The 15445-nt window shown below is 36.3% G+C and overlaps 1 protein-coding gene across 18 annotated transcripts in view; it reads left to right on the forward strand.

Moving 5' to 3' along the window:
- PHF20L1 (PHD finger protein 20 like 1) overlaps positions 1-15445 on the forward strand; it is a 132008-nt gene that overhangs the window by 101739 nt on the left and 14824 nt on the right. For all 18 annotated transcript variants that reach the window (XR_013486340.1, XM_078153742.1, XM_078153749.1 and 15 more), the window contains 4 exons: positions 1863-2044; positions 6154-6253; positions 8382-8577; positions 14928-15291. Coding sequence is in view for 17 of the 18 variants with exons in the window: in XM_078153742.1 (XP_078009868.1) it covers positions 1863-2044; positions 6154-6253; positions 8382-8577; positions 14928-15291 (842 nt within the window). In the remaining variant the exon portion in view is untranslated. The remainder of the gene's footprint in view (positions 1-1862; positions 2045-6153; positions 6254-8381; positions 8578-14927; positions 15292-15445) is intronic.

Raw genomic sequence — 15445 nt, forward strand, 5'->3', positions numbered from 1 at the left:
CCCTGGTTATTTTCTTCTTTAGGGTAAATAATCCCATTTCTTTGATCCTCTTGTGACAAGGTTTTGAATTTCATTACCATCCTCTTGATATGCTTCAATTTGTTAATTTCTGCTTTAAAATTATAAAATACAGAACTGAACACAACAAACCAGATGTGATCTGATGGCACAGTATACTATGGAACGAACAGTTGTACTAGACGCGCATTAGTGAATGTATCCTGATTGCATTGGCCTTTTTGTTAGCTGGCTGCTTTAGCATGTAGCCCATCCATTAGTCAACAAGTATTTACTAAACATCTACTGTCTGCCAGATACTGTGATTCACAAGCTGAAGCAATGGAAGGAAACTAACTTGATGAAATTTATAAGGATACTTGTAAGGTCTATATGCTTTATTAAGTCAACTGCACAAGAATAGAGACTTAGCTTAATAGAAGTCTATTTGAAAAAAGACCTGGGGATTTTTGTTGACTGAGCAACCTTTTAAAATCTTTAGTCTTTTGTCCAATTTGTTAGTTATCTCTTTCAGCCTCATGCCATACTAAAATTGATATTTTCTAGGTCTCTAGGCTATAAATAAAAGTGTTGAACAGGTGTGTGCTTACCAAAGGGTCCTATGGAACGACAATAGGGATTCCCTTCTTTTCCTCCAGGTTTCTATTAGTATATTACTCAATATTCTTCAAGTTGTTGTTCTGCTAGAGGCTGATATCCAAATCACATTTTTCTTTTTTTTTTTCCCACAAAAATATCATGACATGTTTTGTCAAAATCCTTGCTGAATTCCGAATGCCTTATATTTACAACATTCTCTAATTTGACAGTTTAATAACTTTAAGGTCCCATATTTCTTTCAGTGTGATTATCCCTTCCACCTACCCCTCTATGACTTCGTACATGATTTTCAGGAACTGTTGCTGCCACAAAGTTTATCTGTTTGTGACTTAGTTGATGATGAGACTCTCTCATCATAGGTAGTTGGGTCCTCCAACAGTCTGTCACCAGGCTCATTCTCAAATCCTTTCTAACTAGGCTTAATAAGAGCTTTTGCTCTGCTAGCATTGTTTTTGAAAACCCTAGATCACCTCCACAATGAGACATCAGAGTAGAACTTTAAAGGACTACCAGCCTAATAAGCCTAACAAAAACGAAATGATAGTAGTTTTAATTGAATCTATCCTGGCTTCTGGTGTATATACCACTTCCCTCTCTAAGGGCTGAAACTATCATAATCCATTCTAAAAAGGTACAGGGAATTTGGAAAATCAGTCATAGCAACATTTGCTCATTTCCTGTTATGATACCTCTCACATTCATAAGAAATTACTTTTTAGGTTCTTTGATTACATCTGCACATTATGTCAGTATTCTGGGAAATAATTCCGAATACTTTAATGGATTTAAGGCAGTTTAGTGCTCCTTATTTCAGCTGTCTCAGGTTTCATTTTTTTTCTTAGTAATCATTATTCTATGGTTAACAGTTTGAAAATCATTGTTGTTGCTAGAAAAGGTAAAAGTAAAAAATTAAGTTCTGCTTTTTCTCTGTCAGCTTGTATACCATTAACCCCAGGCAGTGGACCTTCTCCTTTTACATTATTGTTTTGAACATAATTAGTCCTTTTTAGAGATATATTGTCATTTTGTAGCAGTCCTGTCACTGGTATCTGAAGCCATGGTAAAGAAAATCAAATCTTATTTGTAAACTATGTAGTTAGATATTTATTAGTTTATTGTCTTCTTCCTATTCTTCCATATTCCTTCCAAACCATTATTCTGTGAAATATTTAGGTGTTCCTGGAGCAAAAAATACTTCTGTAAAAATGGAAAATATACTCATAAAACTTTTCTATATTTTTTAGACTTGTCAGATGTAGAGTTCTTGGATGACTCTTCAACTGAAAGTTTGCTTCTAAGTGGTGATGAATACAATCAGGACTTTGATTCGACCAATTTTGAAGAGTCTCAAGATGAAGATGATGCCATTAATGAAATTGTCAGGTGTATTTGTGAAATGGATGAGGAGAATGGCTTTATGATTCAGGTAATCAGTTGCTTATATTTCTTACAGTCCTGAATATTACTTTAGATGTTTGCTGACAAGTGTATTGCTGTTGTCTTACCTTTTGCTAACTACTATTTTGTGTATGTATGTATGTATGTATGTATGTATGTATGTATGTATGTATATGTGTGTGTGTGTATGTATGTATTTCAAATTCATTATTGTACAAAAGAAAAGCAATAGAAATCAGAGAAATTTATTCCGTCAGCTAAGTGGAAAAGTCCCTTATTTTACAACCACAATCCTACAGTATGGGCTAATGAATATAGGGCTGAACTTGAAGGCAAAAAGACCTAAGTTGAAATCCTGCCTCTAAAATTTCTAGCTATGTGACCATGGGCAAGGAGTTCATTTAACTTCTTTAAAACACATTTCTTTATCTGAAAATGAGCTTCTTAATATCTTACTGTGAAGTTCAACTGAAATAATGTACATGCAGCAGTTTGCTAATTTTGAAATCCTATATAGAGGTCAGTTATTAGTCAGCATTTTAAATCCAGGGCTTCAGAAAAGGTAACACTGAAGATGAATATAGCAATATGGCCCATTCCTGTAAAAATACTTTGAAGTGTTAAAGCACAGAATGAGATGAACTTTACAGCTAAAGACATTGTAAAAGCCTTTTTAAAAGTATAATTTGGGGAAAAGAGGAGGATCAGGGAAAGGGTATGATGACTGCTCAGGGTGGTTGGAGTGATAATAAATAACGTGGGCCAGAGGCTAGGTGGAAATGTTAAGGGCTTATTTTGCTTCTGTTTTCTCTGCAAAGGAGAATGATCTTTGCAACTGGAAAGAATGGAACAAAAATGACTAATAAGCAGTTCATAACTAAGACAAGAGCACAATCGTAACAAAGTGTCTAGCTGCATTTGATGAGGTTGTTACCAGACCCAAAGGAATTGTATCTTCAGGTATTTATAGACCTGACAGATATGATTGCTGAGTTATTGTCAGTGATCTTTGAAATATCATGGAGAGTTGGAGAGGTACGACAGATTGGAAGAGAACAATGACCTGGTGTGAAAAAATGGGAAAAGAATGAAATCTGCAAATTCTAGACCAGTAACCTTGACTTACTGGCAAAATTCTATGATGCCATTGTTAAAGGGACAGTTAAGGAACATCAAGGAAGTGATGATCACAGAGAACCAGTACGGCTTCATTAAAATCATATTGTGCCTGATGAACCTTATTTCCTTTTTAGATTAGGGAAATTTTGTAAGATATATTTTACTTTACTGATTAGTTTCAGTAAAATATTTGACAAAACTTTTTGCTTTTCTTATGGATAAGATAAAGAGATGTGGGCTAGGTGATAGAGTAGAGTTATGTGGACCAAGAACTGGTTGAATGGCCAAATCCAAAGAAGAGTCATTTGTGGTTCTGTGTAATCTGGAGAAAAGTACCTTGTGAAATGCTACAGAGATCTATACTTGAGCCTGTGCTGTTGAACATTTTCTCTTTGACTTGAAAACAGGCATAGATGGCATACCGATCAAGTTTTTTGATGACATAAAGTAGAAGGGATATCCAGCATGTTGGATAATAGAGGCAGGACCTAGAAAGATCTTCATAGAATAGAATATTGATTGAGTTTTAATATGATGAATTGAAAAGAGATAAATATAAAATCTTACACATAGATTCCACAAATCAAGACAAGTAAGGCAAGGCTAAAGAGCAGTTGAAAAAGATCTGGCTGTTTTAGTGAACTGCAAAGTCAAAATGAGTCAGTGGTATCATATGGCAGCCAAACAATCTAATGTAGTCCTAGGTTGCATTAAGAGAAGCCTAGTTTCAGGACTAGATGGTGGTTCTTCAGATCTTGAGTATTGTGTAGGGCTCTGGAGGCTGCATTTTAGGAAGCACATTGATAAACTAAAAAGCATAAAAAGGAGAGAAGACAGAGAAAACGGAAGTCATGTGGATCATGCCATATGAAAATTATATAAATAAAGATTTGGTGGGAACATGATAGCTATCTTTGAAGGATTGTCATGTGGAAGAAAGATTAGGTTTGTTATTCTTGAATCCAAAGAATGGAACTTTGTGCAGGGGGTAGAAGTAGAAAAAAATTCTGGCTTGATATAAAGGGGAAAAATCATACCAATGAGTTATCCAAAAGAAGAATGGGCTGCTTTGGAGGACAGTGTTTTTGCCCTTACTGGAGGTTTTCAAGTGAAGGCTGAATAATCACTTGTTAGGTTTGTGGCAGAGGACATTTTTTTTTTTAATTAAAGGTATTAGTTAATCTGAATGGCCTGTGAAATACCTTCCACCTCTGATTTCTTCTGTGAGTCTGGTATTAAATTGATTCCATACTTTTGAAAGGTTGGCAAAGCAGATAAGTTTCTATGCAGTATCTTTCTCTTGGTTACTTGCTCATATTACTATTATGTGATGAGTGAAATAGTTTTAGCCTTCACTGGGCAGACTGGCTCAGTGAAAGATCCTTCCAACATACTTTGTAAAGAAAGGAAAGATATAGCCTTGGTTCAAACAGTCATTATTTTGGCCACCTTCTTTGCTATGATACTCATCTGCCTTTGAGGGCAAAAGAGACTTGAGCTATAGTTTGAATCACTGTGTAATGACCTGGAACTAGTGAAAAACAACAAAGTATGGAGAGTCTAGCCATGATGTTGGAGTACAGCCCAGCTTGCTCACCCCTGTCCCCTGCCACAATTACTCCAACAGAGAACTAGAAAGAATGCCAAGAGAAATCAAGAAAAAATACAGTGAGTCATCTTTCTAGCCTGATATCACAAATTTGACCTACAAACAAGTAGCCAGGGCAGGAGCTGTGGAACAGGGATGGCCTGAGATCATGGTCTAAAATGCTCAGAGATCTAAGCACAGGATCACCCAGAGCTGATTGAAGGCTCAGCTTCAGGCCCAAGACAGCATCAGAGAGTCAACCAAAGGTGTGTCAAGCGCTCCAGGGCAGGCTAGTCCAGAGCAGGTCTCAGACTCAGCCCTTTTCAGTAGCTAAGTAGTAAGGGCCCTGCCTAGAACTCTTCCTTTGCCAGTCCAGCAATAAAGGGATGAATTCATTAGCCGTGGTGACCCATAAAACATGCAAAAATAGAAAATGGCCATAAAGCTATCGAAGCCTCCTACTTCCTCAAGTGATGACAGTGGAGCCCCAAAAAAGGTAGCAGAAGGTACTAAGAATGACAGTTTTCAGGCCATCTAGGAACATTAAACATTTGAACTTGAAATGTTTGAACTTCTAAATATGTCTTCGAGAAGTGACAGATGAGTTTATACATTACAAAAGAAACTGAAGCACAGCTGTCTCTGTTTTTATGTTTTCATTATAAATATAGAAAAGCAGGAAACATAAAGAACTGATTGGCAAATGGAAGGGTGCTTCACAGATTTTCTTCTCTTCATGAGATGGATATGGGAGTTTGCAGAATTTCAGAAGTGTAAAGGACTTTAGTGAGCTATCTAATACTTCAAAAGGATCCTTTTAGGGGCAGCTAGGTGGCACAGTGGATAGAGCACTGGCCCTGAAGTCAGGAGGACCTGAGTTCAAATCCAGCCTCAGACACATAACACTAGCTGTGTGACCCTGGGCAAGTCACTTAACCCCATTGCCTAGCAAAAAATAAAAATAAAATAAAAAAGAGACTGCACATAAAAAAAAAAAGAATCCTTTTCACATTACAGCCACATGCAAGAAATCACAAATTAATCAAAACAACTACACTGATAATACTTCAGTGTGCAACGGAATACATGCATTTTGTTTTTAATATGTATTTTAATACTTTAAAAAGAAAAGCTTTAGTTAAGAATGTAATTCCAAAGAATCAATGTGATCTAGATGGAAAAAAAAAATTTGCTTTTTAATTGAGCTAATGGATCATAAACCACTTAAATAACTTTCACAAAGAAAAGTTGTGAAATAGACAACTGTTTCAAAACTGGAATTAACCTTAAATCATGTTTAGTTTTTGCTACATGAAGAATAAATTTAACTGTTATAGTGGTAGAATTCAAACTGGCTATTTGGAAGGGAATAATTTTTTGTTTCAAAAAAGCAAAGACTGTAGCTGCATATACCTTTTGTTTTCTAACAGTGTGAAGAGTGCCTGTGTTGGCAGCACAGTGTCTGTATGGGGCTGCTGGAGGACAGCATCCCCGAGCAGTACATCTGTTATATTTGCAGGGATCCACCAGGTAGGTATTTTGTTATTTGGTCTGTTCCTTAATATAATTATACCCTGAAAAATTCCATTAACTAATTTTGTGAAAATATAATGTTGTTGAGACAAAGTTAGCTCAATAAGAACTATGTTATAAATAGGGAACGCCTTCCGTAATTTAAATCAAAATTCTTACTTGTAAAAGATTAAATTAGGTCTTTACAGAGAACTGAGACTATATGATCTTTATCATGGTAATGCCAAATTCTCCTCCTCCAGGTCTTCCCCAGAGCTTCTGCTGTAGACTTGAGGCTTCTGTGTTAGGCAGGGCAAGGGCAAAGGAGAAGTTGCTTCCCCTATATGCCCTCTGTCCACAGCTTGGGAGGGGCTTTGGGAAACTGATGTTGAAGTTCTGGGAAGGTAATGAAGTCTGGTCTTTATTGTGCTGCTTCTCACCTGCATCATCAGTTTTGTATCTACTCTCTCATTACCTCTCAGCCTCTCCTAGCTCTCCACAGCTCTGCCACTCACATGTGTTTCCAAGCCCTATTGCCCTTGCCCAGCCCCTACAAAAAAACAGTAACTTTTAACGTCTACTCTATATCTCTGTTCATCCTGCCTAAGCGTCAGTGGAATCTGTCTACCTAAAAACTACAGGAAAGGGGTATCTTATGGTGAGGGTGAGATGCTGCCCTATAAAATATACTTCTTTTAATTTGCTGTCACTGTCCCTGATTTATTCAACAATCATTTTCTGATTGCTGTTGCCATTCCCCACCAATAAGTAGGTGGATAGGATTTGCTTAGCTGCACAAATGGGGAAAAGGTACTGTCCAGAAAGATGCTTCAGTGGAGTGGCTGAAGGGGAATCTTATGGATAAGATATTAATGTTATTTCAAAATTACCTTGGTTGAAGCCATAATATTTGAATAAATGTATATATTCATTATATATAACTACATGTACAATATGTGATTATTCCATGCTATAAATATTAATACAAAATTCTCTGACCTATAAGTTTTCATAAATATATTTTGGTATTATGGCATGATATTTTATGTGAAATAAAATTGATACCTTACCTCAATGTTCTTTCAAAATTGTTACCTCATTAAACTGTTATCTGTCTTAAAGGAATAATAAAACAAATGCAAATATAATAATATAATTATCAGTATACTAGAAAGATAGATTTGTATCTGTGGTTATGGAAGGAAAATGGTCCTCTCTGTTCCCTTTTCTGTGTATTCCATTCTTGCCAGTTACACGATTCAGTGTTTTATACTCATGTTCTTGTTGTCACAATAACTAGGAAAATGCCCAGAGCACTACATATACTTGAACTGAACTCGTAGAGGCATTATTCAATCCTGCTTACTTGGAGCTTTCCTTATTGTCACAGAGGCTATTCAAAGACAAACCACACATTTCCAGACAACTACAAGTAATGGATAGATGTAGAAAAGTGAAATTAAAGAATTTTAGAATTGAAAGGGACTTTAACTTTGTAGTCCAACTCCTTCATTTTACAGATGACTGAACTGAGGCCAGTAGAGATAAACTTATTTGTTCAATGTCCCATAGCAAACCTAAGGTAGAATCCAAATTTATTTCTGTCCTATGCCTTTTCTATTACAACATGCTGCCACCCTTTTTTGGTTAGAGGTAATTCTACATGCTAACATCCAGAGTACTGTCCTTTTTCCCTTTTGAAAAGGAAAACTAACCAACAAAAACAGTGCACACAGCTGGATCTCAAAAATACCACTCAGAAATGTAATATTTTAGAAATTTAGCTAGAACTAAGTGACAGTTTTCGAAGCAAAAAGAAGTGAGAAAAATATAAATCAACATGACTCTCCTTCCCTCTCAGCTATGGTTTGTTGGCAGATAGATAATTTGGCATTTAGAAGTAGAGACTAGTTCCCAGTTTTTCAGCTGTTAGTAACTATATCCTTCATAATATTTGTTCTTATGTAGCCTACTGTAATTTCCTTGAAAATGGAAACTGCTTTCAAGGTGTCAGTACTATACCCTTTGAAGCTGCTGCTAGAAACGGAGCCTGTCCTGTCCATCCACAAGTACTATTGGCAGTGGAAGATTTTAAAGGAAACACTAATTGGGTCATTTGTAATTTGGGTGATTTCATTATTCACAGGTCAGAGATGGAGTGCAAAATATCTTTATGATAAGGAGTGGTTGAACAATGGGCGAATGTGTGGGTTATCATTTTTAAAGGAAAATTACTCTCATCTCAATGCCAAAAAGATAGTTTCAACACATCATCTGCTTGCTGATGTATATGGTGTAACAGAAGTACTACATGGGTTACAACTGAAGATTGGAATTCTAAAGTAAGTGGAAATTCAAAGAAAAGGATCAAATTTTAGTACTGATATGAGCAAAAGAAATGAAAAATGTATGAAGTCAAGATTTGGGTTTTTTGTTTTGCTTTAGTTTACTCTGAGATTCTTTCTTATAAGCAAATAGAGTTTGGATGGCATGAAATAACTTTATGAAGTATAGGTTAACATTACTTTGCAAATAGCTTAGAATAACTGAACCCTGGGGAAGGTAACTAGTTTTCTCTGGGTCTCCAGTTGTCCATTTTATCTCTCACATGCCAGTAGACATTGTAGAAGTCACAGAGTTAACTACAATGTGGTCTTACCTATGTGCAACTGTAGTCCTGTATTTTTAACCATTTTTTCTTCAGAAATTCTGTAAAAGTGGCAAATTGGTCAGATGCTAGGCTAAGAAACTTCACCCCCTCTTTTCTCTTTTCTCTCTCCCTAAGCTGACATTTTGAGTAATCTGTGTATTCCATGAGGAAAAAGAGAAGGTAAACAGTGCTTTACTGTTTATCAATATGGTGAACTCCAACTATAGAATTTCCCTCCACCGATGCAAATCACAAATCAATTACTAAGTTCTAGACAAAGTTGCTTGGGGCATATAGAAATTATGTAACTTGCCCAGGATCAGAAGAGGGATTTAGAACCCAGGCTTTCCTGACTTCAATCATAGCACTCTATCCAGTGAGCCATGCTGCCTTTGATTGTCAGAAGAAATTAGGAGGGAAAATGCAATGGCATGATGTAGTGAATATGTAAATAAATAAACCTTGATATCTAATTTGGGTACTAGCTCACATGTTTATATAGTGCTTTTTTCACCTCACGTAAGCAACTCCTCCACCTTATCACAACCACATACAAAGATAGTCATATGCTTGTTCTTGCCATCATTGACAATTGAACCACCTACATGTTCACAAATTTCAAAATTCCCTTATTTGACGATAATGTGTTTTCACTCTCTTACCAAACCCTACACTTCGTCCAGCTGTGACATCTAGTCCCTTGACCCCTTAGTTCTCTCCCAGGCTGTCTCCCCTGTACTAGCCACTCTCCTTTTTTCCTCATCCTGACCCCTTAGTGAACCAGCCCAGCTCTACACTGTCCTATTCCTTTGAGTCCCTAACTGCTTTCATATTGCCAGCCTCAGCCTTGATTCCCTCCCACTATCCAGTGTCTTCAGTCCAATGCACATGCTGCTTAATGTAGGTGGAGAAAATCATGCACCCATTCTGATTTTGTTCACTGCAAATTAATGTTACCTCCTCACCTGGGACCTCATTGATCATATTTTACCTTCCTCATCAACTCAAAATGCCATTCTCCACAACCTTTTCATCCCTCTTCAGACCTCCCACAATTCCTTTATTCAGGCATCAAAGTCATTTTCAAAAAGTGCAGGTCTGACCATGTCACCTACCCCCTCCAACCCTTAATTCAATAAACTCCAGTGGCTCCCTGTCACCTCTAGGATCAAATACAAAATCTTCTGTTTGGTGTTCAAAACCCTTAATAACCTAGTCCCCTCCCTTTGTCTGCTTATACCTTAATTCCAGCCACATACTATTTGATACAGTGACACTGGCCTCCTGGCTGTTCCATGAACAAGACACTCCATGTCTTGGCTCTGGGCGTTTCTCTGGCTGTCTCCCATACCTGGAATGCTTTCCCTCTTCATCTCTGCCTCCTGACTTCCTTGTCTTCCTTTTAATCCTAGCTAAAATCCCATCTTCTATAGGAACCCTTTCTCACCTCTTCTTAATTCTTGTGCCTTCCCTCTGTTAATTATTTCCTATTCTGTATGTAACTTGCAATGTTAGATTGTAAGCTCTTTGAGGCCAGGGATTGTCTTTTGCCTCTTTTTGAATCCCCAGCACTTAGTACAGTGCCTTGAACATAGTAGGTGATTGATAAATGTTTATTGATTTGATAAAAGTTTGTTGACAAAAATCACATTAGGTAAAGCTGATTTTATTATTCCCTTTTTATAGGTGTTAAACTGATTTAGAGATTAGAGATTTAGAGACATGTGCTTTGTCCATGTTCATGTGATAGTAAGTATAAGAGCTGGGATGGGAACCCAGATCTCTTGACTTTAGGTTAAAAAACAATAGTGTCCTGAGGCAGTCTATTCCATGTTTGGACAGCTTTAATTGTTAGGACGTTTTCCTTTATGCCAGCCTGAAATCTGCCTTGTTACAAACTTATTGCACCCTTGTTACTTACAGATGTTGATCATAGGTTTGCTCTCTCTTTTTTTTTTTGCTTTCGGTTCCCCAGCATTTAGCCCAGTAACACATGGTGGACATTTAGTAGGTACATACAAATGTGATATTCTAGATGTGACCTAAGGTACCATCAGATGAACAGCTGACTCATTCTCAACCATTCCTTCGTTATTGCAGCTGAGGATTTCATCCCCTTTTTTTGACTGTCATTCACAATTTTGACTTATATTGAACTTTGATTTTTGGACCACATTCTAATTTCATTGTTATAGGAAACTATTAATGAGGAGACTGTCCATCAGTGCAGGCCTTTTCTGTGATTGTTTTTGTCCTGGAGAATTGCCTTGAGCACTGAGAGCTTAAATGACTTGTCCACAGTCACACAGCCAGTATGTTCTAGAGGTAGGACTTGAACTCAAGGAGGCTGATTTTCTGTCCACTGCTATTTTCTCTCTCTCAGTGAGCTTACAATCTACTGAGACGTTTACCTCTTTTTAACACAGAAACAGCTATTCATCTCCCGTCCTGTACATGAATAATTGATATTTTTTAAATCTCAAGTGTAGGACTTTCCATGTCTTCCTATTTAATTTCTATACCATTTTAGAGGGACAACCCTTAAGAAAAAAAAAACTGTAGGATTCCTTTAAACCTCACATTCTAATGTCTTGAAACCCGTTCCAGTCAAAAAGTTATTCCTAATGCCTAACTTAAATTCCTTTTTCTGTTTGTTAAAACTGCCTCCTTGTATTCTATTTTATGCCAAGTTGTTTTCTGCTATCTTCATCTTAAATGGTTTCCCTTTGAATCCATCATCCATTATTTAATTTCAACTCAACTCTTTCTTTCTCAGGATAAATACATTCAGTTCCTTTATCCTTCCCTGTTGTCTCTTTCACTTAAGTTCATGATTGTTTTATTTGTTCCTTAAATCCTTTATCTTTCCGCTATTTTATGACCTGACCTGAACAAGATCTTACTAGTATTAAATAGAAAAGAAGGAATTATCTTGCTTTTCCCATCATCTTTAATTAGTTTCTTTCTCAGTATCATTTCTTCTGTATTCATGTTCTTATTAACATCATTAATGGTCCTATTTCAGAAATATTTGTGGACTAACAAACAGATAATGCCTTTTAAATAATATTTTCAGTGTTAGCTAAAACTATGGTAAAATTCAATAGACTTTAAAAGGAGTTTGATAAGGGAGTAACTTCAGAAGTTATTTATCATTAAAGAAAAGTTCTTTCAATTAATTTTAATAAAATCAGAAAATAAGTAAAATAAAATTTATTTCACCGAAAAGCCCAGCTGTGATGAATTGGCTTCTGCTTCCCTTAGGACATTAAGGGAATCTACTGATCCTGTGAGTTCTGTTGATGAAAGTAGTTTTGAAGAGGAACAATAATTTCATATAGAAGATACACAACTTTACACTTTTCTCAAAACTTTTCATGAAATAACTTTGGAGTTAGTCTTGATTCTAATGTCTCCTTTGACCACTATGTCCAGTCAGTTGACAAATCTTATTTATCCTATTTCCATAAAATCTTCAATATCTATCTCCTTCTCTAGACTTAAAATTTCTGCACTAGTTTAGGCCTTCATTAATTTCCACTTAAGAGTATTTCAATAGCATTATAATTGGTCTCCCAGCCTGCACTCTCTTCTCAGTCTGATTCTGTCCTCCATATAGATATCAAATTATGTATTCCTTAAACAAATATAACAATGTCACCCTACCCACATCCACTCAAAATTTGCAGTAGTTCCCTATTGATAAACTCCTCATCCTGTTATTGAAAGCTTTTTGTAGTCTGACTCCAGCCTAATTTTGCAGTTTTATTTCATGTTACTTACATTCATATATTCTGCATTCCATCCAGATTGACATGAGAGGTACAAGAAGTTCTGCCTCCTTCCTCTCTCTTTATCTAAGTTAGACCTGCACAATTTGGCAGTAAGTAGGGGCAAGAACTAAAATAGACTAACCTTCTTCAGACCGCAGATATGTTTGTAGTGGCTCACTTTCCAAATAAAGGTATAATTAGTGATTAAACTATTTTGCAAATAAACCATATTTTAAAAAAGGAAATTTCAATTAATATCAGTTAATTATACTTAAAATTTTTATTTATCATGAAATCAGATTAATGTTAAAAAGATTAGTTTGCTAAGTAGTACAAGTTTTAATACATTTTTCAGGTTTTTTTACTGTTTACATTTAGTAATGACTTAAAAACACAGTGAAAAGATATGACTCCTTTCAAACTAGAGACAGACTGATGATGGTTGGTTGTTGTGGGTCACGTGACAAACAGGAGAGAATGTGCAGTGGCAACCCACCTACTGAGTTACATAACAGGCACAATAGTGCCTAGTGGAAGGTGGGTTAAGTGGGGCACCGACAAAGAAGTTGTTGCATCTTTACTTTCTTTCACATCCTCTACATTTTTCGTGGGCCACCTAAAATCCTTTGGCGGGCCTCAAGCGGCCCACAGCCACATGTGCAGGCCTGGTCTAAGTGGTTCCTGGAACCTATTCTCTCTTCACTGCCACTTCATTGAATGCTGAGCTTCCTTCAAGGAGTAGCTCAGGTGCCACCTTCTGTAAACATCCTTTCTTGATTCCCTCAACTCCATTGGTTCCCTGTTACTTTCAGGATCAAATATAAAATTTTTGGCTTTTAAAATATAAAATATAAATATAAATATAAATAAATATAAAGTATAAAATATTTGGCTTTTAAAAGACTTATGACATGTTCTCTTTCCTATCCTTCCCAGTCTTCTTACACCTTACTTCCCCTCCACAACTGACACATTCTGTCTCGCAGCTCTGAGTATTTTCTTGGCTGTCCCCCCATGTTTGGAAGTCTTCCTTCTCCTCTCTGCCTCTTTCTCTGTCTTCCTTTAAGTCTCAGCTAAAGTCCTACCTTCTGCAAGAAGCTTTGTTTAGTCCTCCTTAACCTTTGAATCTTCCCTCTGAGACAATATTCAGTTTATCCTGTATTTATCTTGTCTGTACATAGTTATTTATATGTTGTCCTTCCATTAGACCTTGAACTCCTTGAGACAGGATACTGTTTTTGTTTTTTGGCCTTTTTTTTTTTGTATCCACAGTACTTAGTGCAGTGCCTGGTACATGGTGGGAACTTAATAAATGTTAATTGAATGACTGACTTTCCCTCTTGAAATGACTTTTTGTATTATTTTGTATACAATTATTATTTTGTGTATATGTTGTATTCCTGCAGTAAAATGTCCACTTCTTGAGAGTAGGTATTCTTTTTTGTCTTTGCCCATTGCTTAGCATAGTACCCAACGAGTAGTAGGGGCTTCATCAATGTTAGATAAGTTAAAATCTGATGCCCGAAGGAATATTTTCTATACTCTGCTATTATAATGAATTCTCCCTTATCTACAAGAGGCAGGGAAGAGTAGAGAAGTGCTGATACTACTGAACAAATGACAAAAAGGCAAACTTGTATTCATTTTGGCACTTAGGACACACACACATACACACACACACATTTAATTGTGGAATTTTGAACTTCAGGGAAAACAGCGTTTTACAAACAGTTTAATAATCTCATATAGATATTTCCCATTGTAGTTATAGTCTCCCTTTTTCACTGCCTGAGGTCTGTCCCTCTCCTAATGATGGAAGCCCTACAGTGGCCCAGGTTGTGGTCAGGCAGCATGAGAATGTGGTAGGTACATAAAAGAGGTCCTGGGCCCATTTGAATAATCTACTCATAAATAACTAACAGAAATGTGTTACAGTTATAAATTTCATTATTGTATTTTAATTGACTGTAAATGGAGAAAATTGTCATTGAAATTAATTAAAATTCCTTTAATTACAGTTGTTCTCAAACTTTTTGGTCTCTTTATACTCTTAAAAATTATTGAGGTTCCCAAAGAGGTTTTGCTTATGTGGGTTATATCTATCCATATCTACCATATCAGAAATTAAAACATCTTAGTATTATTATGAAAATAGTTTTGACTATATTGACCCCCTGAAATGGTGTCAGGGACCCACAGGGATCCCCAGACCTCACATTTAAGAACCACTACTTTAATATCACAATTTTTCTTCCCATCTTCTTTCAAGGAACAAGCATCATCCTGACCTTCATCTCTGGGCCTGTTCAGGGAAGCGGAAAGACCAAGATCAAATAGCTGTTGGGGTAGAGAAAAAAATGACAGCGCAAGGCACTCTCAATCTAGAAGAACGGACTTGTTCTGCTCAGAATCATAAAGAGACTCCTAGCTTGCCCAGGAAAATGGAAGGAACATATATTACCAGTGAGCACAGCTACCAGAAACCACAAAATTTTGGTCAGGATTGTAAATCTGCTGATCCTGTGAGCTCTGATGATGAAGATGTCAGTAGTTTTGAAGAGGAACAGGAATTTCGTACAGAAGATACACACTGTTTACAATTTTCCATAAAAGAAGATTGTATGAGTGAACAGGTAATTTTTTTTATTTGACTATGGCTTTGAAAAAAATCAATATAGAAAAATTCTGTGAGGATTCAAACTTAATTAAATGGAGAGTTTTAGATTATCATTACAAAGCCTTCTTATACACGTAGAAAAAATACAGAATAAAGTTCACGGTAGGGAG

The sequence above is a fragment of the Phascolarctos cinereus genome, unplaced genomic scaffold (assembly GCF_003287225.1).
Source record: "Phascolarctos cinereus isolate Bilbo 61053 unplaced genomic scaffold, phaCin_HiC Scaffold_4;HRSCAF=312, whole genome shotgun sequence".
In the NCBI taxonomy this organism is placed as follows: domain Eukaryota; kingdom Metazoa; phylum Chordata; class Mammalia; order Diprotodontia; family Phascolarctidae; genus Phascolarctos; species Phascolarctos cinereus.